Source organism: Rissa tridactyla, chromosome 3, assembly GCF_028500815.1.
Source record: "Rissa tridactyla isolate bRisTri1 chromosome 3, bRisTri1.patW.cur.20221130, whole genome shotgun sequence".
Lineage (NCBI taxonomy): Eukaryota > Metazoa > Chordata > Aves > Charadriiformes > Laridae > Rissa > Rissa tridactyla.
Genome location: NC_071468.1, coordinates 123709041 through 123736107, shown reverse-complemented (window position 1 = coordinate 123736107; position 27067 = coordinate 123709041). Strand labels below are relative to the sequence as shown.

The window sequence follows — 27067 nt, the reverse complement described above, 5'->3', positions numbered from 1 at the left end:
CAAGTCCTTTCTTGGTCCTCTTCCTCTTGAGGGGCCTTTTCTTCGCCTTTTTCTGTCTCACCGGTGACCTGGAATGGGCTTACACTGGTTTTCTTCACACCCGTAACTCACACCATCCTCTTTGCTTCATCTAGGGGGGGGCCCGGTGTAAAGTAGATCTTTCCTTACCAGCTCCAAGAGCATGCTGCTGGTTGGTAGCTACTGTAATCTGACTATTTCTTTTTTTTTTTTTTTTTTGGTTGTGTTTCAGGCTGACGTCGTTTCTTGGCAGGGCTTTGCGAGGGGTTACGGCATGGTCCTGCCGTCGTGCGTCACCTCTGAAAAATGCGCCATGGAGGTTGTCCGTGCATGTCAAGGTTATTTTAACTGAGGTGAGCCAACAGCTGCCTGCCAGAGAGAAGAGCACAAGCCCAGCCACCCCTCTGCCCTGCCCTGGCACATCCACCATGGGGCAGGGGATGCAGGGAGGGATGCAGGGTCCCCTTACCCCACCTCAGGACTCTCTGAACCGGAGGAAATCGCAACAGGGTTGGCTTTGGTCTTTCCAGCTATCTGGGCTGCGTGAAGTGTTGGTTGAGCTGGGAGTACTCCCTAATTATTGCAGCTTGAACACTCCCAAATGTGGTGATCCAATGGATTATCCAGTTGGCAGCATGTGGGCACCAGGGAGTAAAACATTCCCATGGGATAGGCATGGTGGCATGTGCTTCATCTTCTGGATGCCCAGGGCAGGCAGTATCTTTTCACTCAAGCTCTTCTTGATACAGTTGGAAAACAGTAGAGGAGCTTTCCAATGCCTAAGCCCTTCGGGTCTGAAGCAGAAACTGTGTATTTTTGGAGACAAAAGTGAGTTGAGAAAAACAGCTTGGAGTTTAGTGCGTTGGGGTGGACCATGTGCCTAAGGCTGTTGGCTGTTTTGAAAGTACTCGTGGTTGGGAATCTGCAAGATCCTGTGCTCTAGGGAGTATCTTAACTTTCTTTGGAAGAAGCAAGTTTTGGGCTACTTTTGTTAGCTCTGTGGAGGAGCTTAGCAGCTGTGGCAGCCCCCAGAAATTCTGGGGGACGTTAGGGTTTGGTTCTGACATCTCTTCCCCTCCCTCTTTCCCCATTTTTTTTTTTTGAAGCTTACTGCTGTGGGATTTTCCAGACCAAACCCATGAGTTTCTTATCTTTCTTATCACCACAATGTTCTATTAATAACCAATACATAAGAAACTACTAGGTTCTATAAACGTGGTTTTGTCTCTTATGTGAGCAACAGGTGCTTGCTGCTTATATAACACTTTGGAAATCTTGCAACAGCAGCTGGCAGTTAATTTGCTAAATGTCATTTTATGAACCTCTTTCTTCCCCCCCCCCCCCCCCCGCGCTCTAATCTTCTTACAGAACTCAGAAATTTCCTGCTATCCGAGGGAGATTATTGCTTTACATTTGGACATGTGTTTGCTTTGCACTAATCCTTTGCACCGCAACCAATTAAGTTTAAAACCTGTCCTTTGGAGATGACCCTTAGGTTGTGTGGTTCTGTTAGTAAAAGGAGCTGCTTGCATACCTTCGGAGTCCTCTGCCTATCACAAAGTTACAGACATTTCAAAAGCAAGCAAATGGTAACGAAGTGATATCCCTGGCTGCTGCTGCTCTCAAGCGCTTGCTTTCTCTCTCTCTCTCTTTTTTTTTTTTTTTTTTTTTTTTTTTTAAGGTGTGGGACAACTCCTACTTTCTGTCACGTTTTGATTGGCTTTCAGAAGAGGCAGTGTCCTATAAATTGCCACACCGCCCTGCTTCTGCTCTGTCACCGAGCTGAGGGACTGAGGGACAGGTGAGTACAGAAGAGGAAAAATGCGAGTGTGTATTGCCTAATCCTTGAAATTAGTGTGGGTTGTTAATTTAAATCAGTGGGGTGGGGGAAACAACTTCTATGTTTCAGGATAAAACTTCCTTATTTTACTTGATCTAGAAAACAAAAGAGCTAGTTTCTAATACCGGTTTGAGTCAAGGAGTTAAACCAGTGTCTGAGAAACACGTCAGAAGTTTATATGGGGGGGGGGGGGGGGGTGTTGAAAATATATTTTATTCTCTTTTCTCTCCAGTTCCTAACAGAACAGGAGTATTCATTCCTCTTTGGGACAGTAAGAAAGAGAAACCTATCAAAAAAATTAGGGTTTTTTTTAATGCCACTTAAATGAATACTTCTTGTGTTGAGAGCTGTTAGCAACTCCTTGAAGTTATTTAAAATGGGAATATTTGATCTAGCAAAATGAGCTTTACTGTCCAGGGTGCTTTTGTGAGTTAATGACTGTGTTGGGGCTAGCTGTTTCTCATGGTTGGGTTGGGGAAGTGTTTTGAAGGGGTGCTATTAATTTCTTTATATATCCGTGCACTTGCTGGCAACTTCTAGAATTTAATAGCTAGTTACACCATTTCCCCCCCCCCCCCCCCTTCATGTTTGAAACAGAAATAAATGCATGTTGTAGGTGGGATTTTTGCATGCAGCTGCACTGTTTGGGGAGCCAGGGTGTTTTCAGTGTCTGGTATAAAGTGTGTTTACTGTTCTTTTGAGTCAGCCTAGACTTGCAAGTAATTTCCCAGTTTATGGCTCTGTGGTTTCACTCCAGGTGCGTTTTGGAGAAACCAGTCTGGTAGGTGGGAAACCAATCTGATCCTAGTGTGGCATTTTTAGTAGCAACTAACTTTAGTATGTACTTTATTTATAGAACTCAAAATGCCTTTTCAGGTTCTTTAAGGGGAAATTTTCTGCAACAGAGACCAGTGAGACTCTCGTAGTGCTGTAAGTGTTGTTTATTATCCCATTCTGAAACAAGAGGGGATTATCATGGCTCTTTAAAGGGCTAATGCTGCTCTTTAACACTCTTATGTTAGTTTCCTAGGGAGAAATGTGTCTTATGAGATTGAACAGTCTGGGTATGTCAGCCTGCTGCCACCTTCTCCTGCACCCCTAACTATTTTTGGCTCATTTCCAGTAAGCTTGACAAGGACTGAGTCTCAAAAATAGCAGGAACGTGTCTGTTTTGTGAAGGTGGGCTTGCAGGGGAGAGAAATCTCATTAGTGCCTTGGCTGAGCATCAGAGAATGGTTGTGATTGAGTCATCTGGTCCAACCCCCCTGCTCAAGCAGGCTGCCCAGAGACAGTTGCCCAGGACCATGTCCAGATGGCTTTTGAATATCTCCAAGGATGGAGACTCCACGGTCTCCCTAGGTAACCTGTGCCAGCGCTTGGTGACCCTCACAGCAAAAAAAGTGTTTCCTGATGTTTAGAGGGAACCTCTTGTGTTTCAGTGTGTGCCCATGGCCTCTGGTCCTGGGCACCACTGAACAGAGCCTCGTTCTGTCCTTTTTGCACCCTCCCTTCAGGTATTTTTATATTTCGATAATATCCCCCCCCCCGAGCCTTTTCTCCAGGCTGAACAGTCCCAGCTCTCTCAGCGTTTCCTCATAGGAGAGATGCTCCAGTCCCTTTATCATCTTCGTGGCCCATCAGCAATATAAGCTGGATTGTACTAATCAACGCTAGAAAATCTAGATAGGAGAGAGATGTCATAACCTCTTAGATAGCAGTTAGTTACCTCTGAGGGGGAGTCCTCAGGAAATGGGGCTTCTTCCCTTTCAGTGCTCAAGGAATAGCTTGTTTGCTCTAGCGCTGTGACAGGAGAGATACAGCTTTAATAGATGAAGCCTGTAATCAGGGAGACTGATCCCTCTAATGGGTTTATGGCTGTGAGGTGCAGCAGAGGCTTGGCTAATTCATCAGGATACTAATTGACCGTGCTTCTCAAGGCAATAAACAAGTGAGCAAATAAGTCTAAGGGGGGGGGGGCAGTGAGAGATGCATCTCAGAATAAGGCTCTTTGAGCAGTTTAAATATGCAAATGTGCTTTTTAATAATGCACGTTTTTGGGGGAGGTATCATATTAAGCAGGTGATAGGTAGTTTAGCAAGTCTTCTGTATTTAAATAGCAGGACTCCCTGAAGTATCAGAAAATTCTCAGTCTTATGTGTTGCTGTAGGTGAAAAGAACACCCACGTTAATTACTTGTTTGCTTTTCTACGCATGCAAGAATTGGTAGTGCTGGAATTCATCTGTGGCAATTAGCTGATGTAATTTCTTGTTGTGGCCTTCCTTCTTCCTGCGTCTCCTTTTTATAATGTGTGCCACAAGAACACATATGAGAAAGGAATTGACAGAGTAATCTCAAGCAGTTTTAAACGTGTTTTAAACTTACTCATTCTGTCACATTGGGAGAGAGAGTTAAAAGTTGTTTGAAGGGGGATAAGGAAGAATTTAAATGACTGCACGTTAAGAGTTCTCCATTTCCTTCCCCAATGTGAAAGATTTGGAGAGAAAGAAAATCAAAGTTGCACGTAGCTCGGGGTAACTTAGGGATATTTTTGCAATGTGTTATTATGAGCAAATCATGTATTTTTTGTGTGTGTGAAGTAGTTGGGAGATTTTCACGAGTCCTGGGTAAATACTGCTTCTCCTTTGTTCACTTCCTGGGTACTGTCCGTCATGCTTATTAAGTTTGAGCAAAGCAGCGCTCTAAAGAGATTTACTGCTGCCTCTATTGGCTTAGCTGTATCTTGCTGATGAAATACTAAGAAGGGCTGCTTATTCATGGCAGCCTACAAAACTTTCACTCAGAAGGAGCTGCGGTGACGCTGTGAAGTCACAGCAGCTGAACTTGCTGAATTCTGTATTTGTTGTCTTTTGCGCTTGAAACCGTGGTTACTAGTGACTGTTTTAAAAAGGCTTAAACTTGAACTAGATTCTCACTGTTAGTTATACTGGAGTCTGTGCAGGGGCTGTGGATATTGAGCTCACTGCGGTGAATACATTACCTCCGTTCATGTTACTTCACGGGCTGTTTCTAGTAGACGTGGCACTCAGTTGGCACATCAGCTAGGACTTGGATTGCATCACACTTCTCTGAAACTCTTCAGAGTTTTCTAAGGGAGTGTTTAAACTGTTTAATGCGGTTGAGTCATTTATGACTAATCTTTTTCTCTTGTTCTCACAGGATATTTGAAAGAGGAAGATGCCAATTGTCAAAAACGTGAGCAGAGCTGTCAGCCAGCTGCTACAGAGCTCTGGTTGTGGATGTGGGATTTCCATCGTGCCTGTTCGATGTATTGGAGTCTCACCCCGCCAGGTGGCCTCCGATGCTAGCTTTCACTCGGTTTCTTTTTCCGAGTCTGATCATCCTCGGGTGCTAATTACAGGTCAGCATTCCTGTCGTAACTGTATTCCTGCTCCGGCTTCTCAGTCGAGTCCCCCACTCCCCTCCTCCCTCCCCGCTGAGCGTAATACTGGAAGCAAAAATACTCAATATATTCTGGAATTGTGATGACTTTCCCCTTAGTAGTGATAAGATCAGAGTCCCGTGTGATCTTTCCTACTATTTTTATTCCATAAATTTACTAAACCCAGTTCGTTGGGTTTTTCTTGAGAAAAATATAGAAGCTTTCTGACTCGCTGAGAAAAATAGTACTCGGTCCTGGTGTGATATGTATAATAATGGAAATCTGTATTTTGAGATCACTTTTCCTCTGATTTTTGCCGCTTATGTGTTGCCTTTTAGGTGGTCTTGGTCAGCTTGGAGTGGGACTTGCGAAGCTTCTGAGGTATGTCATGATTCGTTGTCTGACTGCTAGTGACGTATTCAAGCTTTAGCCGTAACTTTTAGAAGCACTAATTTTCAGGAAAGCTGTTTTTGAAAGACTCCTAGTGACAATTGCAGATTCTTTTTATGCCTCTTGGTCTTCTTCTATTTATTTTTTTTTTTTTTACTCCAGGGCTTGGTTTAGGTTTGCTGACGTACTTTCTGTGTGTACGTTGGTCACAATTCCCAAAATAACATAATTTTGTCTAAGAGACTATCCTCTGAGTTCAGGTTGCGTCCAGTTAAATGGAAGTATTCAGAATCTCAGTCCTCCAACGGTGTCCAGTTTTCCTTTTCTCTTTTTTGGTCTAGCCAAATAAGGCTGGATTGAGTGCTCAATAGAGAGACAAAGGCTGTGATTTTATGCAGGTACTACAGAAGAGAAAAAAGTGCAAACATCCACTTGAAAAAATACATAGTCCTTTGCTAACTACCCAGCTGTTGGGCTTTGCAACTGCTGACTTTTATCTTTCTTAGAATTTCAGTTAAGTAGCTTCAGGAATAATGTGCCATATTTAGTAAAGGGCAAACAAAAATAAAGGTTAGGATACCAGATCTTAAGTTTTTATGATTTGGTGAAAGATGAACTGATGGAGCAAAAGGTGTAAATCGAAAATAAATTTCTTCTGGCTACTTTCTGTTCCCTCATACACATTAACATACACAGTTACCTTATTTTTTTCATGGTATCTTTTCAAGAAATGTCAAATACTTTGAGAGCTCTCCCTGGTCCGTATCATTGTCTGTATCCACGCCTACTCATCTCCAGAGCATCATTTACACATGGACAGTGTTTGTTGCAGAGGATTTGGACTATGACCAAAAATGAGCAGACTCACTGCATTCGACACCGTATTGCAGTTTGACCGTTTTGTACCATTTCTGTGATAGGTTGAAAAGTCATCCCAATAACGGAAGGCTGGAATGTACTCCAGTGCCATCAGACTTGCTCTCTATGATGGCCTTGTGCTGATTAGAAAAGCACAAGGTAGAGATTACTCAGTTGTATTTACTTTGATATAAAAGTATCTGCAGTTACAGCAAGACCAGTGGCTTTTTGTTGTGTGCAGGGAAGTAGATTCTCTCTGGGTAAAAGTTTCAGCAAGAAGAGGGTAGGAAGGTCGGTCCTCTCAATGTATTTTCATTTTCTAAAAGATTTCTCTCTCCCTATGTAGTCTTTCACTGTTACTATAAGTAGTTTAATAATTTTCTAAGGTGCTACATTGACTTTTAAGGGACCGGTGGGTTTTTCAGTGCAGCAACTGATTTGATTGCGAAAATTATTGTTGTTCTAATATTGCTCCTGCTAAACAAAATAGCAGCATAGCGACTTAAGAATTATCTTGAAGACTGTGGACTCACTGTACTGTGTGGGTATTTTTATACAGGAAACGCTTTGGAAAGAACAATGTGATCTTGTCTGACATTAGAAAGCCTGCAGATAATGTTTTTTATAGCGGTAAGTGACTGGGGGAGCATATGGAAAAAAAATTCTTGACTCTACCTCTGATATTGATAGACTGATTACCATTGTTTAATTGATACGTGGATTAAACTGCACAAGTTGCTGTTCGAAACTTCTGGATAATGCCTTCCTGCTTTGAAATCTTGCCAAGACATTGATTTCTTCTGTCAGTTATTTCCTTTTTCCAAATATTTTTTTTTTGTATTTTTCACTGTCTTTGCCACCTTGTTGACCAGAATAGTTACTTGAGTCAAGTTGAGCTTGGCTCTTGTGCTCCTGCTGTTTTAAAAAAAAAAAAAAAAAAAAAAAAAATCTCCATTATTCTTCTGGAGGGAATAAGTTAGAAATTAAATTTTTGTTTTTCTGTGCTCAGGCAATTTTTATGGTAAGATGGATGTAGAGTAGGTTTTTTGGATTCTTTTATTTTTATTAGACTTGTATAAGTTTTTCTTCATCATTACTGTTTAATGATGTATTTAGATATTGCAGTAGTGTACACTAGCTGTTCATGTTCCCTGTTTCCATGCTGTTGGCTGGATAAAACAGGAGTTCTTGCATCAGACTGTTGTTGAGGAAGAGGTAGCAGTTTCCCTTCATTTTTCCTGCTTATTTACTAATTTATTGACCACTGCTGTTAGGTGTGTGTTCTGCTACGCAGTCAAATCCTGAATAGAGGTGTGATCAAGAAGCAGCAATTTGAGTTTCATATAGAACTTTTCTTTACATCCATTCATCCTGGCGTTCAATTTCCTACTGGTTCCATTTCTTCTAGGTCCTTTTATCTACGCAGATATTTTGGACTACAAGAATTTACGTGAGATAGTGGTGAATAATCGGATAACTTGGCTCTTCCACTACAGCGCTTTGCTCAGTGCTGTTGGAGAAGCAAACGTCCCTTTGGCCAGAGCTGTAAATATTACCGGTATGTGACAAGGGTTTCAAGTTCCTGGCTCCTGCAGAGACTTGAGAAAGTGCAGTGTATGTTCTGATAAATCCTGTTGTTTGTTCCAGGTTTACACAATGTTCTGGATATTGCAGCTGAGCATAATTTGAGACTCTTTGTTCCAAGCACTATTGGAGCCTTTGGACCCACCTCGCCTCGAGATCCAACTCCTGATCTCTGCATTCAGAGACCAAGGACAATCTACGGAGTCTCCAAGGTTCACGCTGAGCTCATGGGAGAAGTGAGAATTCATTAACTTATTTATTTCATGAAAGTTCTGGGAGAACTTCATTGCTTTCATAAGATTCCTCACTGCTGTGGTGTTCTCCCCATTCTTTCTTTCCTTCAGGCTTTAGTACTCAATAGTTGTCTGAGGCAGCACTTCAGGAAAAATACTATGGAATGGTTGGAAGGGACCTTAAAGATCATCTAGTTCCAACCCCCCTTCCATGGGCAGGGACACCTCCCATTAGACCAGGTTACTCAACCGGGTTACGAGGTTATCTTTTTGAGTTTTGTTGGAAAAAGTACAAAGAATGGGAAGCTGGCAAACATCTAACTTTCGATATAATTTCTTTCCCTGGTTCATTTGACTTTGGCCTCTCTGCCTCATCTGCCAGTATGAATGGCATTGCATAAATGACAGTGTACAAAGCCTTGCGAAAGCGTGCTAGACACTGATGACTTTGGCCCCCTGCCCAAAAAAAAAAAGACTCTGAAGTCAACGCTGCGGGAGTCTGTGCATGCACAACTTCTGTCTTGGCTTTGTAGTTTTTTTAGAAAAACTATTAGAAAAATAACATTGTTAAAGCTGATATTTTTACATAGAGTTTCCTCATGCTTGAAATTTATGAAGGACAGTCTGAATTGGAATGAAGTCCAATTTATGAAGGCAGGTCTGAAGACTGTATTAACCTGAAATGTCTCACAAACTTAGGAATTTTCAGTTTCTGAACACTAGATCTAGACCATACATTAGACACCAATCCATATCTACTGATGTGGAAGAAAACTAGAAAAGAGCAAGCAGAGAGCTGAGCTACCTGGCAGGGAATATGGAGACTGTTCAGTAGTTCCTTTTCTTTCATCCCTGTCAGGGGACGGTTACAGAATGGAGGTTTGTCCTGTGGCAGATTTGTCCTGTGAAAAATCAGTGAGTTGTGTGGCCTGCTTCTGATGCGTAAAGCTAAGTTTCTCTCTTCCCTCCGTAGTACTACCATTACCGGTATGGCCTAGACTTCCGCTGCCTGAGGTATCCAGGAATTATATCCGCCGACTCTCAGCCTGGTGGGGGAACGACTGGTGAGTGACTTGCATGTATTTCTCAGGATTGCAGGGAAGAACAGCAAAAAACCAGTACAGTCCTTCTTAACGTGTTTGTAGAAATTTAATCCGTGTAGAGCATCAGTGTAGAGCTGGTGTTTTAACAGTGTTACACCAATACTTTTTGTCCACTCCAGCCTAGGGCATAATTCCGTAGCCTTTACATTTAAACAGTATCTGAGGGACTTCGGATCAATTGCACTCATTGAGACCATTTCCTTTAAAAGTGTTTTAAACTCTGCTGTCTTGTTGCAAGGTGCAAATGCTAGAATAGCATCGGGATAGTTCAGAATGACTTACACTCCTGCTGTACAACACAAATAATACACAGTTCTGCGGCTAGACTCTAGACAGGAGACTTTGGGGGTGGTCTGAGGATTGCTGACTGTCATCAGGTGAACAACAGATTGAGGCGGATGAGTACACACATCCATTGTTCCTTTCTGCAGATTATGCTGTCCAGATTTTCCACGATGCCATAAAGACCGGCAAATTCCAATGCAACCTAAAGCCAGACACTCGTCTCCCTATGATGTATATTGATGACTGTCTGAAAGCCACTCTAGAGGTTATGGAGGCCCCTGCGGAGGCACTGAGCATGAGGACGTACAACATCAGTGCCATGAGCTTCACTCCTGAGGAGCTGGCCCAAGAGGTGCAGAAGCACGTTCCTGAACTCCAGGTGACCTACAACGTGGATAAAGTCAGGCAGGCCATAGGTTAGTATCGGCTTCTTTGGTATGAAAAAAATGTTGAGGGCAAAACAGAGTTTCTTTTCTTTTTAGGCACTTGCAAATTGCTCCTGTACGGTTCAAGTCTGAAATTCAGCTTTAGGACTTCAAATGGCCAATGATGATACATCTTAATTCTTAAACCTCACGCTCCGTGTTTCTTCTTTCTTTTCACTGCAGCTGACAGTTGGCCGATGAACTTTGATGATGGGAATGCCCGGAGAGATTGGGGTTGGAAACATGATTATGATCTCCCTGAGTTGGTGACTACGATGTTCAGCTTCCTTGGGGCTGACTCCAGGATTGCTCAAGCTAACTGAAATACTTCGTAAGATGTTTCCAGATTTCCACAGAGGACCAGGAAGAAATGGCTAAATTAGTTTATAATTTTCTGAGTCTTAAAGCATGTCAATTATTAATTTTCATAAGTAGTGATAGAGCTGGGCAGAAACATGCTGTAGCTGGAACGTACTATTAGATAAACAACATCATTTGGTACAGTCTCCAAGCACAGCACTGTTGACAAACACAGAATTCTTGAACTTTCACGCTTAAGCAGCTAGAAAACAAACAAAAAGAAGCACTTGCTCCTGGCTGATGACTCTCCAATCATTCCTGCCTCTTCTTTGGCAAACAACACGGGGCAATATTGTCAGACCTGGTGTTTTGGGCATATCCTGCAAAGTTAATGGTAGGTTTTTCATTTTCCTGGTGGAGGATGTTAGATCGTAGTGAGATATGATCCTTTCTACTCTTTGCTTACCAAAGAGAGATCAGAAGAGCTACTTCCTGTTTCCAAATCGCAGGGGTCGTTGCAATTCTAGTTTGAAATCAAACTTTGGTTGATAGTTCCTATTTATATATATATATATAGTGCTGTATAAGCATACACTTTTCTATACATAGGGCATACAAAGTAGCATTATTCTTATAATGCCTATAAATGTGAAGAGGAATAGGACTTGAATTCTCATTGTGCTTTAAAAAACCCCAGGGTTTACAAGCTAAGCTTGTTCTTTCAAAGTGCTTCAGTTTAACCTTGGAGGTAGATCTGAAACGCGAAGAGCTGTTACCGTGTATGTGAATGGGGGGTGGATTTCAAGAAGGCAGTGCCCAGGTATGGGTTTATTGTTCATTAGCGCTACTTCTGGTTATCCCAGTTGTTTGCCGTGCTAGCGCGAGGGTATACTGCCTGGAGCAAGTTTGAAAGGTGGGCTGATGATGGAGCCTGATGGTAGAGTCAAGTCAGCCTTTGAAATCTGTTCATGTTCACTACGTTTTCCATGTGCACTGTAAGCGTTTTTTGTAGGTGCTGTTTATGTGTAACTGTCGTATGCTTTTATCCTTTAGAGAGGGATCCAGAAGCTGAAACCATCTTCTAGCTACAGTTAAGGGCTGTTCTGCTTGTTGAGTTTCGTGCACAGGAGATTCTGGGATTAACAAGGGAGTCTTAGGTGCATGCAAGGAAGATATGTCTACTCAAAAGCTACTTAGGAGACTTTGAGAAATGACAAACTGGCGAGACAGGAAAGCCATTTTAGGTAAAATATCAGTTTCTGTGGATGTGAATCTGAGCCATCGGCTACTATAGCTATAGCATGCCTTAAGAAACAGCATCTGGGAACTTTGATTTTATTTTTTTTCAAAGAAAAAATATCGTTCATTTTCAAAATGACTGGAAATTCCCTATATGAAGCTCTCCATCTTTTTTCTTTGTTTTTTGGTCTTGTATACTCCAGTAGCATGCGTAGGCAAACACGTTCAAGTATTTTTTTTGCCTACAGCTTGTTTGCTCTGTTTTCTGTGACGACGCTTTGGTAGTTGCGAGTCTGTTAGGGTCTCTGTAACCCTGCGGTGTTTCCTCAGTAAGTGGGTAACTGACATGACCAGATTTCTGTCACTTTGTGAAGGAGTCTACCTGCTGCAGGGAATGTTTTCTCACAAAAGTAACCTTCAAATGAAGATTCTGTGGTGAAACCCAGTTATTTTAAACATTTGTTAAACTTGTATTAAACTTGTATCTCTTGGTTTTGTATGTATCTTACTGTTTCATCTGTTGGCAGAGTATGCCTTTCCCAGGTATTTAAGCTCAAAAACCTCTAAGGTTGTGGCCTGTTATTAAAATATTTTTTTATATTGTTTACGTTTCTGCAAAGACAGGTTTTTAAAGTTTGGCCGCTGTTATAACTATCACATTGTTCAAGTGTAATGTTTGGCCCAATGGGCCAGCGAAGTTGGTCCTCCGTTCGTACCCTCGAAGGAAAGACTGGCTCAGGTTTTGTTCTCTGCCCTCCCAAAACCTGGATCATCTCCTAGGAAACTGTTACACTGAGCCGTCGGGTCAAGGGCTTTAATACGAGCTGAAGTGTCTTGTCCATTCCAGTCTCTCTTAATTCAGACACTGGGGACTCCTCATTGCCGCTGTTCCATGAGACGTGTAAAATAAAGAGTTGTTGACGGGTCTCACTCCATTTCTTCACTCAGTGTCATGGGATCTGCTCCCCTCACCCTTGTTCATTAACGAGTGAAGAGCAAGAATGTTCTTTTCGTCTGAGACACACTGTCCGTGGTTGTGACATTGCACAAAAGGGTTGGAGAAGGTGCTGCAGTGAAGGTGAAATTCAGACCTTTTTTTGAACAAAGTTGGGAGGTTTTTTTTGTTGTGTTCTGCCAAAAATTGCTGACTTCAGTTAGGAAACTTGTTTTTCAAAGTCTGAAAGAAATCATATTGCAATAGAGAGCTGTTTGGAGGTAACAAGGTGGCGATAGGGAATGTGATCAGAGATGTCTACATGGTTTGAGTCCTGTTTGAAACTCTGGTTTGCAACCTGTGACCAATGATGCGTGTACTTTATTTTTTTCATATCTTCCCCATTAACTTCTCTTGTAACTATGTTACACTATTTTCTGTATTAAACCAACTTGATGTGGTACAAAATGTCTAACTTTTGCTATCAGTTTGAAGTTTGACTTCTGGGCAGAGACTTCTCTCGTGACATCTGAGCATTGTAGCTGTTAAATTACATATTCAGGAAAAAAAAAAGGTGTTAAGAATATTTTTTCAAATATTGTAAGTTGTGGCTGACACCTACTTTAATAAAATCCTATGCAGACCTATCCCTGTTTTGTCGTCTTTGTTTAGAGCACCCAAGAGCAGGGATGAAGGAGCCACCCTCTGGTCCCCAGTCTGTGCGGTGACTCCCAAACTTCTGTCTGTATGTTTAAATTTCTGCTGGTTATTCCAGTGGCAGAGAGTTGCTCCCAAGCAGATACAGCACGGTTACCCTTTTAATCTTCAGCGAGCCACTGGGTACGTGTAGGGGCTGTGCTTGTAGAATCACAGAATGGTTTGGGTTGGAAGGGACCTTAAAGATCATCTTGTTCCAACCCCCTGCCATGGGCAGGGACACCTCCCACCAGCCCAGGTTGCTCCAAGCCCCGTCCAACCTGGCCTTGAATCTCTCCAGGGATGGGGCAGCCACAGCTTCTCTGGGCAACCTGGGCCAGGGGCTCACCACCCTCACAGCAAAGAATTTCTTCCTAATGTCTCATCTAAATCTCTCCTCTTTCAGTTTAAAACCATCCCCCCTCGTCCTATCGCTCCGGTCCCTGATGAAGAGTTGCTCCCTATCTTTCCTGTAGGGCCCCCTTCAGATACTGGAAGGTCTCCGTGGAACCTTCTCTTCTCCAGGCTGAACCCCCCCAACTCTCCCAGCAGAGGGGCTCCAGCCCTCCCAGCATCTCCGGGGCCTCCTCTGGCCCCGCTCCAACAGCTCCGTGTCACTCCTGTGCTGAAGACTCCAAAGCTGGACGCAGTACTCCAGGCGGGCTCTCACAAGAGCAGAGTAGAGGGGTCGAATCACTTCCCTTGTAGATGGCAGATGTCCAAAAAGTGCTGGGTTTCAAATATTCCTCTGTCATTTCTAGATTTCTTAGCCCTTTCTCACGTTGAGAAGCCCGTCGGTCTTTCAGCCATGTTTCTGTCTCTATTTACACCTGTGCAGCTTTGAAAAGGCAAGAAAAAATCAATGATGTTCTGAGGGAGGAGATTTAAAAACACCTGCCAAGAATGTAAGGCTGTAGGGTCCTCATTTCTGTGGCTGTGCGGGTCTTGACTCCGGGTGTTGCACAACTCGTGATGTTGGTCATCGGGAGAAGTTTGTGCAGATGTGAGTGAGGATGAATGTGCTCCTGATAATTTCCCACAGACCCGCCCTGCCTCGTTAACTGGTGAATAAACACTCCCTTTCAGCTTAAACCAGGCCTTTCCCTCCTCCCACGCCTCGGCTTTCTAATGATGGGAACTTCTTCTGGAGGAAGCATTCCACTTGACCATGGTTTAATGACTAATGCAGGCATTATGTTTATTGCAGAACAGGTGAGGGTGTTACAGCACCACGCTCTTTCCAGCTACTTCTCTTTGATAATTAGTTTGACTCTTGTTTACACATGCTCAGTCTGGCTTCTCAAAGTGCTACAGGTGATGGTGCTTCATCCAAAGCTGCTGTAGCTGAAGAGAGGATCTCCATTACCCTTCAGGTCCTCCAGGCCCTGCAAAAACTGCCCGTCGGAAAAGGACCCGGGGGTGTTGGTCAACAGCCAGCTGAATATGAGCCAGCAGTGTGCCCAGGTGGCCAAAGCAGCCAGCAGCATCCTGGCCTGTACCAGGAACGGTGTGGCCAGCAGGACCAGGGCAACGATCGTCCCCCTGTACTGGGCACTGGTGAGGGCCCACCTCAAAGGCTGCGTCCAGTTTTGGGCCCCTCACACCAAGAAAGACACTGAGGTGATGGAGCGCGTCCAGAGAAAAGAGGTACGGTCTGGAGCTGGTGAGGGGTCTGGAGCACAAGTCTGGTGAGGAGCGGCTGAGGGAGCTGGGGGTGTTCAGCCTGGAGAAGAGGAGGCTGAGGGGAGACCTTCTCGCTCTCTACAGCTCCCTGAAAGGAGGGGGTGGCCAGCGGGGTTCGGTCTCTTCTCCCAAGGAACAGGCGAAAGGACAAGAGGAAATGGCCTCAAGTTGCCCCAGGGGAGGTTTAGGATGGATATTAAGATCAATTTCTTCACGGAAAGGGTTATCAAGCATTGGAAGAGGCTGCCCAGGGCAGTGGTGGAGTCGCCATCCCTGGAGATATTTAAAAGCCGGGCAGACGTGGTGCGGAGGGACATGGTTTAGTGATGATTTTGTCAGTGTTAGGTTGATGGTTGGACTCAATGATCTAAAAGGTCCCTTCCAACCTGGGCAATTCTATGAATCTGAAAATGACTATTCTATTTTTCTCCCTTTACCTGTTCTTCAGAGATTTCAGAATATTCGACCCTATAATCACACAGCAAAAACAAAAGCCTCCTGAACTTTTTAACTCTCAGATTTACTTCTCCTCCCTGCTGGTTTGCCTCGCAGTCAGTGACTGGCTTTGTCCTGGCTTTGCTGTTCCCGTGTAAGAGGGAACGCGCGGGGCCGAAGCAATGCTGACACCACGGTTATCAGTGGGCTAAAAAGCTCTGAAGGAGAGAGCTCCGCTCCTCAAGGTGCGAGTGCTGATGGAAGTTTGGCTTCCCCTTAGGTTTTGAAGTGAGTACTGAGCGACGTACCTCTGGCAACGGGCTATTAATTCCCAGACTGCTGAATTTGAAGCAGAGCCCGGGGAAAGGCTCTTTCTGTCCTCCTGGAGGTCACCCCCCAAGCCTGGGCTAGAAAGGCAAACCCTGCCTGGGTCTGGGTCCTGTTGCAATGATTAATTCCTAAGATGTTGAACTTAATTCCTTTGTTTCAGCCCACGCAGAGGCAGCTGCTTTCTGCTCTTGGCTGATTAAGACACCAGGGAGAGGTGCAGAAGAAGAGGAACCGCCTTCCCTCAGTGAGAGAGCGCCAGGGCTGTGGGTGATTGACTTCCGTGCTTTTGGAAAACCCCTCCTTTTGCTCCTCAGGAGGGTGTCGGGCTCTCACATACCATTTGTCAGGAGCTCTGCGTGCCTCCAGGGAAGAGAAGTCAAGCCGGGGAGGTGGGGAGAGGTTAGCCAGAGGGCAGGAGCATGGCGCTGGGGGCTGGGATGCCCGTCTTGCAGCCCCATTTATGACATCCCATGTTTCAGACACAGTTGGGGGCTTTCCTGACACCCTCAAGGCAGGTTGTTTCTATTTTAGGTGGACATTAGCTGGCATTGCAAAACCTTTGCCATTCTGCTGGAGCCTTGGACCAGACGAGTGCTCTTCAGGCTATTTTCGGCTTCATACCATAATTGTACGTGATCCTAAATTTGCCACGTGTCTGAGCACATGGGGCTGAGGGGGTGTGTGTGGGGGTGGGCTTGCAGATACCCACTGGGTTGCAATGTCACAAGAACTGTTGCTGCCCTTCCCAGCTGCTTCATTTATATCACGCGGGGATGGCTGCGATGATGCAAACAGCAGTACTGCGTCCAGCTCTGGAGTCCTCAGCACAAGAAGGATGTGGACCTGTTGGAATGGGGCCAGAGGAGGCCCCGGAGATGCTGGGAGGGCTGGAGCCCCTCTGCTGGGAGGACAGGCTGAGAGAGCTGGGGGGGTTCAGCCTGGAGAAGAGAAGGCTCCGTGGAGACCTTATTGTGGCCTTCCAGTACCTGAATGGGGGCCTACAAGAAAGCTGGAGAGGGACTTTTTACAAGGACGTTTGGTGATAGGATGAGGGGTAATGGCTTGAAACTGGAAGATTGAGATGAGATATTGGGAAGAAATTCTTTGCTGTGAGGGTGGTGAGCCCCTGGCCCAGGTTGCCCAGAGAAGCTGTGGCTGCCCCATCCCTGGAGGGGTTCAAGGCCAGGTTGGCCGGGGCTTGGAGCAACCTGGTCTGGTGGGAGGTGTCCCTGCCCAGGGCAGGGGGGTGAAACGGGTTGATCTTTAAAGTCCCTTCCAACCCAAACCATTCTATGATTCAAGGATTCTATGAGGCAGCTCTTAAATATGTTCCCCTAACAAAAGTGTGTGTCCCCTGGCCCTCTTAAGTTCAACAGATGTGATCTCCGCAGTGCTGCTGGTTGCTCAGCAAGGCCCTGCCTTTGTCTCAGCCCCCTCCTTGTCCAGGGGAAAGGGCTGGGACTGTGCTCCTGGCAGGATCAACTCATCCCCAGGAATTTTCCTCCTGCAGTGAGGTGACAGCGTGTTTCTGGATGGGTGGGTGACCTTTAGACCAATCCTCAGTGGAGGAGGTTCTTGGCAAGGGACGTCAGTGTGCAGCTCCAAGAACGTCACCGAGCTGATCATTTTTTGGCAAGGAAGGAGCATTGCTGCCGGGATGATCTCGCCTTACCGGTCAGGTGCAAGAGGTCCTTAATCTCTCCAGCCTTTCCATAACGCCAGGATAAAGACCTGCCATCAGCAGAGCTGTTGCGAAAGCAACATGTCAGAGGAGACAAAGCAAAGTTCAGAGTTTGTCCACTGACCATCCGCTTCCCCTTCAACTGGCGCTGCCGGTTCTTCACATCTGAAGCCCAAGATTCATGAGATTTGGTGCTTTTTTTAAAGCCCCAGCTCCTTGAGTCTTGTGATTCTGAGAGACTCTCACATGGAGTTGAGAAACAATCCCTACCTTATGAATCTTTACAATTTTAAAGCAAAAAATAACCTTCTGAAAATGGATATGAACTGTATGAGCTCAAAAATCTGTAATTTTTGAAAAGTGTAAGGTTTTAATATTTTATCACTATTTTATTTACAATCATTTTTTATATTTTTATTATCTTTCTTAATTTAGTGGACTCGCCGTTTTCCACTATATGGCCACAGCATTATTCTTACATTCCTTTGGTAAGCACAGGAATTACGCTGTTGTTGCTCAGATATGGCTCGCCAACATTTCCTAAACGACAATAAACTGCTAAAACGGTATTTTCGGTACAGCGTGTTATTGGGAGCTCATCACGGAGTGCCTGAGTGTGTTTAGTTACAGAGAAACACCACCCCAAGGATGCCGTTCCATGGAATCAGTGGTTTATCGAGCTCCAGCACGAGGGAAACTTGGTTTGCTATGGGTTTGTGTCTTGCAACTGATTGATGTGGGTGTCTAATAATGAAATAAAAATTATTCCTTTTGCAAATAGATGCCCCCTTTCCTCTGCCTGAGGCCAGCCCCCTCATGGCCAGCCACACGTGTCCCTCCACACTATTCCCCATTGCACTTGCCTTTGGGGAAATGCAAAGGGAGGAAAGGTCAACGAATGAGCAATTTCTCTTTCTTCATATCACTCCTTTTTTATGTCATCTCTCCTCCTTCCACATCTGCTTGGTGTTTTGCCATGGTTATGTGTGGGTTAAGCAGGTTTGAAGTTGTGCCAGGGTCCAATAGGTGTCACAGCCATCCCTGTTGAAGCCAAACGTGCTTTGGAAGCCAGGAATAACCCCAATTCCTCCTGCAATCTCTTCCCTGCTTGAAGGTGGTATGAAACCTGACATACATAACAAAAAAAAAAAAATCCCCAATCAGGTAACAGCCATCTTTACCAGTATTGAGGGCAGGAGGAGGAGGAGTCGATGTGGTGAAGATCGTGCTCATCCAAGCCTAGGACAGCTGATCTTCTGGTTTCCCCACCAGACCATGCAGCAGCCTCCCTGGAGGACCTGCTGCTGCTGGAGTGTGCTGACAGGGAGCAGAGGGGTTAGTATCCAGCATGGGGGTAGAAAGTAGACTCTGGCAAAATCTGAGCTCTTGCTAGGGGTAACAGGACTCACCAGAGACTCATTGTGGCCCCATCGCTCCACTGGACTGCATGCCCAAACTTCCCTGTGGACATCAGCTCCGCGAGCCCAAAGCCCAAGGTTCAGCCCTTGATTTGCACTGTGGCACCACCTCTTTCAGCAGTTGTCCATGAATATTGCCTCCTCCATTCATGGCAGAGGACTTGCAAAGCCTGGTGATGACACCAAGCAGAGAACGTCATCTACGTAGAGCACATGATCTACCCAGAGGTTTGCTCAACTGCTTTCTCTGTCGGCTGGCTGACGAGTTCTAAGAAAACAGCAACACCTTTATTTCTTCATCTCGCTGACCCTCAGCCTTGTGATCTTCTTGCTGGGTGGAAAAACTACCCCATCCAGTGCGCAAGAGCAGCAGGGTCTCACTCAAGACATGCTGTAGATGATAGGGCAGATGTTTGAGCTGCCGATGACCTGTGGCTGCCTGGGGGTATTTACTCTGTTGGCAGCGTGTCCCAGGATCAGTGCCAGGAGCAGATTTTCCACCTCCAGCCACCCCGCCTGGCAACAGGGGCTGGCACGTTTGCCCAAGATAACTCTGAGCCTTTGGGAGAGGGGTCATGACGTTTCCCACCCGTCCCCAGGCACGTATCCCTGCCAGTGACCCCTGTGGGTCCTCTGCCAGCAGGAGAACGGGGCCAGCAAGATCCACATTGCATGGGAACGGTTGTACCTTCGTCCCTGGGGACACACTGTGCCCTGATCCAGACAGTGTGTCTGTGCAAGGGTCCAGGGCAGCTTGGAGGGGTTTTGACTCTCCAGAGATTGCAACAGAACTACAGCCACCACGGTGAAGGGGGTTGTCGTGGGGAAGGGCAGTTGCACTGTGCGAAGGAGGAAAAAATGCATCATAAGGTTCGGAACCCAAGGCGGAAAAAAGCATCATCAGGCTTGGAACCCGAGGAGGAGGAGGCTGTGACCCACCACCATTGGATCACCCTTCTCTGGCCCAGGTGATGGGGCTTGGACATCTGCCATCTCCTTTGGCAGAAATTCAGGAATCAGTCTCCCCATTGTTTGTCCCTATGGGATCTTCTTCCTTCTCTCCTGTGTCTCTCTGTAAACCGTACAATGCTCAGTGAAGGACCACTTAAAAGGGTGGAGAAGGTGTGAAGGCCCCATGTAGTCCGGACACTGGGAAGTTCTGGAGTTGGCCACAGCCGAAAAGGGTGTGCAATGGAGAGCCCAGAGGGGAAGGCAAAGAGGTGGGAAGAGGACATGACATTTGGCCTCTGTCCTGGCATTTTGGATTTCCCTGGAAATGCTGTCTAGACGGAACAGGAGGATTTGAGACCTTCCCTGAGGGTTTCTGGGACTTGGGGTGACCAGTGGGACAGAGTGATTAGAGCTCTCTGACAGACGTCTTTCCCAGAAAACCCAGCTCCACCCCACATTCCTGCTGGGGCACTGGTGGTGCCCTTCACCCTCGCTCCCTTGCTGGGAGTGCAATGCAAATCAACAGGGTTCGATTCAGCTTTATCTGGGAAGATTTTTCCAAACTCCTTCCCATTCCCAGCACTCTTCATCCACAAAAAAGGGAAAAAAAAGGTTTATGACATTGATGTTGGCTTGTTTCTTTTTTCTCTTCAGCTTTCTGGTTTCATGTATTTACTTTAAAAATTGTAATTTAAATTAAAAAAAAAAATATCCTTTTTTATTTACCAAAAATGCAAGGGTTTAATAAGTAAAAAATTTCAGGGATTATTTTCTTTCTTAAAAGTACTTCCTCTCAGTCCAGGACCAGGCAGCATTTTTGAAAGAAAGTCCTGATTTAAACCTTTTGAATGATAAAAACATAGTGAGAGGAGGGCCATTGACACTGGTGGCGACGCTGCCAGAAGCTCCACTTGGGGAACTCCAAGCCCAGATGCTCTTCCAACACCTTGCCAAGAAGTTTCTGCTCATTGCTCTGGCCAACGTTTCTTCACAATGGGTTTTTGGTTCCAAATCCTTTCCCATCGCCACAAGAAGTGGCATCTCTCTCTCTTCCGAGACGCGTGGAGCCCGTCGCAGCTTTATTTGTCATCTGGCCAGGGCAGGGGTCTCCATCCCTGCTGAGATGCCTGTTGAAGTGGAAAGTTTAATTTAAGGCTTGACTTGTTGTCTCTCCGGAAGCCATTAATTAATTAGAGCTGTCGTTGGCCGGGAGACAGAAATGGAGGTGGTGAGCACTGATGATCCTCTGGCCATGGGAGACATTTGGGTGTGCAGCGATTGCCCCGATTTGGGATGTGCATGGGGCAAGCAACACTGCTGGAGCAGAAGTCGTCTTTGGAAAGGGCTTTTCCATGGCCAAGGTTGGTGTCAGAGGTACAGCTGGCCCAGGTTCCTTCTGTGACCACGGAGAAGTTGTTCAAGGAGTGATTTTGGAGAAGCGGGGAGGTGGGGGATTCTCCCTCCTCAGAGAGTGAGCTCAGGCCAAAAAAAGGTGCTTTGCATTGCCACATCCTCTCCGCCCTGGATTTTGTAGGCCTTGTGTACGATGTATTGCAGGGGCTGATGATGCAAAACTTCCCAAATACTGGGTTTTACATGTGTGTTTTGGGTTTTTTTTTTTAAGGAAAATGGATGGCTGCACACAACTTGGAGACACATGTTTACTTGAAACCGGCCCTCCTCTTCCCAGCAACCTTTCTAAAGCAGACTTTATCACTATTTTACCTGCCTTTTTTTCCTGTCTGGCTGTGGATTAGCATTTCAGGGTGAATCCAAACATTAGTCTAGAACCTGAGCAGCGCAGCTACTTTGCAAGATGATGCATTTTGCTTTAAACTTTCTTTTCCCCCTGTATCTCTTTCACATGTTGGCGAGGTTAAACTTGGATGTCTCATAATGTCCAAGTGCACGGTGATAACTCGGGGAGCCCTGGTCATGCTGTGGCTCTTGCAGCCCCCAAAGCGACTCCAGGTACCGTTAGGGGACAGCAAGTGCCACGCTGCTGCCGCTGAGCCTGTGCCAGCAGCCAGGAGAGGTTGGCAGCGTGGTCCCTGGCCATGGGGAGAGGAGATTTCCTGCCCTAATCCATGCACGATGCCTCAGAAACCCATGTGGTCCCATAGGCAGGAGGCCAGGATGGGAAGCTTATATATAGAGAGGAAAATGGTCCCTGGAATAAATCCCAGGGGTATTAAAAATAGGAATGTGGGGGTATGTGAACCAAATCTCTCCTGAGACGGCCAAATTCAGGCAGGGAACACAGCCAGATGATCTGCAAAGCGATTTGCAGAGGGCCAGCATTGCTTTTTCTGTTATTTTTCTAGAGGACTCGAAATCTGGCCGTTCCCCCTTGCTCCTCCCGAGCTCCCAAACTCCTGTACCAGCGATATTTCTTAATCCGCTTCCTAAGAAAACGAAGAATTATATGCCCAACCGTTTGTCTGTCTGCTCCTCAGCGCTCCCCCAGCAATAATTGCGTCCCATGATTGATTTCAGCCAAGATGCACCGAGGAACAGAGAAATTAAAAATGCCAAGTCTGTAGAAATTTTGGGACAGGGGCAGCTGGAAGAAGAGAGAGGGAGATGCCCCAGGGTGAACTGAACCTCATATTAGACATTAGAGAAGCCTTTCCCAGGCACAGGCCTGTCTCCTAGGGGCTCAGGGTGGCTTTCACCCCAAAATGTGGGCTTGTCTTGCCATCTGCTGGTGGGAGCCGGGCAGAGGAGATGGAGCAGGGGCAGAGGACAGCGAGGAGAAGGAGTTTGGGGTATGGGGCTGAGCCCCATGCTGAGTCCCTGCGGTGCTGCTGCCGCTGACACCCCTGGGGGGGACCAGCCTGATCAAGACGGCACCAAGCACAGCTTCACAAGTGGCGTTATCCTTGCTTTCCAGAAGGCTTTCCTTGCTCCTGTGGTCTACTAATACCCACTTAAATACATTCATCCCGGTGATAGCATCACCCCTCTCCTAAAACTCCCTCAGGGATACCAAGGCCACCTCCCCACTCAGACCCCGCGTTTGGCTCCGGGTTCTTCCCTTCTCCAGCTTGTCCGTGCTGCTGCTCTCCTGGTTTACCTTTCCTTGACATGGAGATCCCAAGGATGAGCCAGAGGTGGCCTGGCCCTCAGCGTGGATATTGGTGGGGTCAGGGGTCTGTAAAACCCACCCTGGGAGAACCTCTGGCCAGCGGGGCTTAGAGAAGCAAGAAGAGCTCTCCCACGTGTGAACTCAGATGGACTCGAATGAGATGGACATGGGGGAAGCTCACTGGAGATCCAGGGGAAAGATGTGTATCCTACACGCACTGCCAGTGGCCATGCTTGGCATGGGTCTGGGGTTGCTTTGGTTTGGTTCATCATGATTAATATGGCTTTTTGGAGGAAGCTTTGCTGCACGTTGCACTCAATTGTTCCGTCAAATGTTTCCGTGGGTGAACCATCACCAAAACTGGATTTTGAGGGATGCCTGAGCCACTCGGTGGTTTGGTTCGTGCCTGTGGCCAACACCTGACAGGCCATGGGCAACACCAGTGCCTTCCCCACCAGCTTTTGGGAACATGTTTGGGCCAGCAAAAGGTGTCAGGAGAGGGAGCCAGAGCCTCAGCTGAGAGCTGCTGAGCTGCCGGGAAGGGATGCTCGCTGCTATAGCAGCATCCCAGACTACGCACCACCCCCATTTTGGAGCTGGTCCCAGCCACATTTGACGATGCTCAGAGCAAATCCAGTAATTCACGTCCTTCAGGGCCCTAATTTTTGGAGACACATCCTGGTGCAGTCAGCACAAGGGACCGGTGCCCTGTGGGACAGCGGTTTTATGCCCTGTGGGAGTTTTGTCTTGAATTTTGATTGCACTGAGTGCCATGAGTGCGATGCGCTTTGGGTGGGATTTCTCCTTGCCCCCTCTTCTGTGGTGTTAGGAACCTGAATTCAGCTGCTTCTAAATACTTCCTGCATATCTGAACACGTTGGTGCACACCTGTGTGTGTCAGCACATGGTGGTGTGTCCATGGGGCTGAACATAGGTGTGTACTAACCTGGGGGGTGTTTGAGAGCTCATCCAGGTGTGCACATCCAGGTGTGAGACGGGCAGGAGAGACTTGGGCTGTGTTTTCAGGGTGTGCTGACATCATAATTGCTTGGATTCATCTACTTTAGCAAATGCAATCACTTCTGTTTTGCTGAAGCTGAGATGGGGGTGGGCACGTGTCCTTTCAGAAGCTCAGCTGGTGGGAAATGCATCCAAGGACGGGTTGAATTCCCAATTTAGCAAGAGAAGCCCCCTGTGCTGTTGTGTTAACTTCAGCTTCAGGCTTTCACCTCCCTGTTTTCCTCCTCCCTCTTCCCTCTAAATTTAAGGGATGCTCAGAAAAGTGTGATGACCTGATCCCAACGTCTCAAGGATGGCAGGAGTGTAGCATTTCTACAGTGCCAGAGAAGGCACAGTGCTGTGTGGATACCCTAACCACAACCTCACAAATAAAATCCCGTTCCAGCAAGCTCAAAACCTTACTCAGGGTAGAGAAAAGCACAGAGCTGAGTGTGGGAAGAGGTGATAAATGAGACTTGGGTCTTTCTTGGGAGGCACAGCCTAGCAGCAAGCTGGAGCTTGGTGGCTTGAAGCCTTGAGAGAAGCAGGATCCTGCCGTCTTCGTTTGTTGGTCAAGCGGGAGAAAGGATGGGGAGCCTGAATTTGGTGTCTGCCCCTTGAAATGGACAGTTGATAGCGCTGCATCCCACACGTTCACCCATGGTTTGACCACCCTGACTCCAAGGGCAGAGCAGCGTTTGGTGCTTCAGCCGCCGGGACAGCACCATCCTGCATCTCATCTCCAATTTCAGAGCTTCCTGAATTATTGATGGCTCTGATGCACTAGTCTATAATTAGCTCCCCAGACCTTTTCCCCCTGGGCTGGAGCTAAGAACAGGTTTTCTTTCTCTTTCTGCAGTTTTGCTCTGACTTGAGCAGATTTGGGAGAGAGGAGGGGAGCAAGGGATGGCTGGGGACCGTGAGGAGCATCAAGGGAGGACCAGAATGGCTTCAAATGCATGGGATGGTTTAACAGAGTGACCACCCTCATCACAGTCCATCAGGGAAAGGGGTCTGAAGAGAACCCAGGCTGCCTGAGGGGTCTTCAGTCCAGCTTGTGGAGGCCGTGTTAGGACCCAGGAGAAGCCAAGGGACCTTCTGCAGTTCATTCCTTGGGGCCTCCTCAGCCACAGTGCTGGTGGGTCTACAGGGCAGAGGGAGGAAAATACTGAGCCCTGGCTGCTAAGAGAAAGCCAGATTTCATCTCAAGTAGAAAAAGGGCTGGATTTGTACATGCGTGGATATGGAAAATTATGGGTTAGCTGCACAGATCGGCAGCAAAGGGGCTCTCCTGCTAGCAGAGAGCAGTTCGGTATCAGTGGGCTCCCCTTTAAGAATTATTCATAGTCTAAAAACGGCTTCAGTGATTTCCAGGAGGTCTGGGAGCATTAGCGCTCATTCCTTGAAACTGTAAGTCCTAATCAAAACAGGAGCACAAATTCTCTATGGCTTTGAGGTCAGAGGCGGTAGCCCTCAAGTTTAACTCTGTATATTGCTTTCTGGAAAATAGTCAGCTTAGGCTGCAGAAAATAGCGGTACCTGCAAACTGTCTTGGCTTCCCCAGCCCTAACGCAGGGGCTCCATAGTTATGTTGGAGACATTTTGTTTAAAAAGAGGCAGAGCAGGAGGCAGGACAGCCCCGCTGCTCTCTCATGCTTTGCTCTCCCCATGGAGGAAGCCCTTCGTGCAAGTGGCACTGACCCATGGCTGGTTGCTACCAGCTGGGTGGGCAGGAGATCGCAGACTGGCCAGGGTTGGAAAGGCCCTCTGGAGATCATCCCGTCCAACCCCCGGCCAGAGCAGGGTCACCCAGAGCAGGTGGCACAGGAACGCGTCCAGGCGGGGTTGGAATGTCTCCAGAGACGGAGACTCCCCCACCTCTCTGGGCAGCCTGTGCCAGGGCTCTGCCACCCTCACAGCAAAGAAGTAAAGAAGATGCGAGTCTCTGCATGGAGAGCAAGGGGACCTCCACTGTGGGATGCAAATCAGAAGTAGGGGTGATGTTAACTAATCCATTTCACATGTACACCTCACAGCTGGGTTTATGGGAAGGGATTGCTGCAATAGCTTGGCCAGGGACTGCTCGAGGCCAAAGGTCCTTCCAGCCTGAGTTCTCCCTTTTTTCATCTGGTGGAAATCCCACTCCATGGTGTCAGTGGGAAGGACCAGCAGGTAAATGAGGGCAGGACGTTTTTGGTTGCAAGATGAACTGTGAGATTGAGTCTGGGGACGCTACTCCCCCCCTCGGCCCCGCAGACCCAGAACCTGTGATCACTGCAGGTGAGCGTGGCACAGACCTTCCTTCAAGCCCTTCCTGCAAAAATCTCATGCATGGGGGTAGGGATTAAGACTGAGGCCAGCAGCAGGAAGGACTCACAGTAAGATTTGTGACATTACTGCCAATGCTGTTTTGAGTCTGGGGATGATCACAGGATCGAAGAGTTGGCAGGAGAGCTCCCATTCCTGCGCCTTTGCTTCAAGGTAGTATGACACCACCTAAACTCATCCTGGCAAGAATTTCTCTGGGCTACTTTAAAAAATGGATGGAGGCAAGGGCCACAAAGATGATCTGAGGGCTGGAGCCCCTCTGCTGGGAGGACAGGCTGAGAGAGCTGGGGGGGTTCAGCCTGGAGAAGAGAAGGCTCCGCGGAGACCTTCCAGCCCCTGCCAGTCCCTCAAGGGGCTCCAGGAAAGCTGGGGAGGGACTCTGGAGCAGGGAGGGGAGCCATGGGACGAGGGGGAGTGGTTTTAAACTGGAAGAGAGGAGATTTAGGTTAGAAGTTTGGAAGAAATTCTTTGGTGTGAGGGTGGTGAGCCCCTGTCCCAGGTTGCCCAGAGAAGCTGTGGCTGCCCCATCCCTGGAGGGGTTCAAGGCCAAGTTGGAGGAGGCTTGGAGGAACCTGGTCTGGTGGGAGGTGTCCCTGCCCAGGGCAGGGGATGGAACTAGAAGATCTTTGAGGTCCCTTCCAACTCTAACCATTCTGTGATTCGATGATTTCCCTTCTTGAATGAGCCCTCTGGTGAAAGGCCCTTTCCCAATCTCTAATCCTGCTGCAAGAGACTTGTCATTTCAACAGGACTTTCCTCCCAGGGAGATGCAGCAGACCAAAGGGAGGCATGGCAAGGAACTGGCTCATCGACAGGGAGGAGGTGAGTTGTCTTTAACCCCAGAAAGT

The 27067-nt window shown here is 47.0% G+C and overlaps 1 protein-coding gene across 2 annotated transcripts; it reads left to right on the top strand.

Annotated features, from left to right (window-relative positions):
- The first annotated feature begins 250 nt into the window (after window positions 1-250).
- LOC128907964 (L-threonine 3-dehydrogenase, mitochondrial) lies at window positions 251-13257 on the top strand. 2 transcript variants are annotated; one of them, XM_054197418.1, is made up of 10 exons: window positions 251-371; window positions 1700-1819; window positions 5037-5238; window positions 5598-5640; window positions 7067-7137; window positions 7916-8065; window positions 8155-8327; window positions 9298-9388; window positions 9859-10128; window positions 10321-13257. In XM_054197418.1, the coding sequence occupies exons 3-10, from the start codon at window positions 5055-5057 to the stop codon at window positions 10458-10460; spliced, it is 1122 nt and encodes a 373-aa protein (XP_054053393.1). In that variant the 5' UTR covers window positions 251-371; window positions 1700-1819; window positions 5037-5054; the 3' UTR covers window positions 10461-13257. The 2 variants fall into 2 exon arrangements, with proteins under 2 accessions (XP_054053393.1, XP_054053394.1); XM_054197419.1 differs by lacking the exons at window positions 251-371; window positions 1700-1819 and adding an exon at window positions 1856-2788.
- The last annotated feature ends 13810 nt before the right edge of the window (window positions 13258-27067 follow it).

Excerpts from the sequence above, each read along its gene's own strand:
- LOC128907964 (XM_054197418.1), top strand. The coding sequence starts at position 5,055 with ATGCCAATTGTCAAAAACGTGAGCAGAGCTGTCAGCCAGCTGCTACAG. Across the intron at positions 7,138-7,915 it reads AGATAATGTTTTTTATAGCG|GTCCTTTTATCTACGCAGAT; the intron begins GTAAGTGACTGG and ends CATTTCTTCTAG. Across the intron at positions 9,389-9,858 it reads GCCTGGTGGGGGAACGACTG|ATTATGCTGTCCAGATTTTC; the intron begins GTGAGTGACTTG and ends TCCTTTCTGCAG.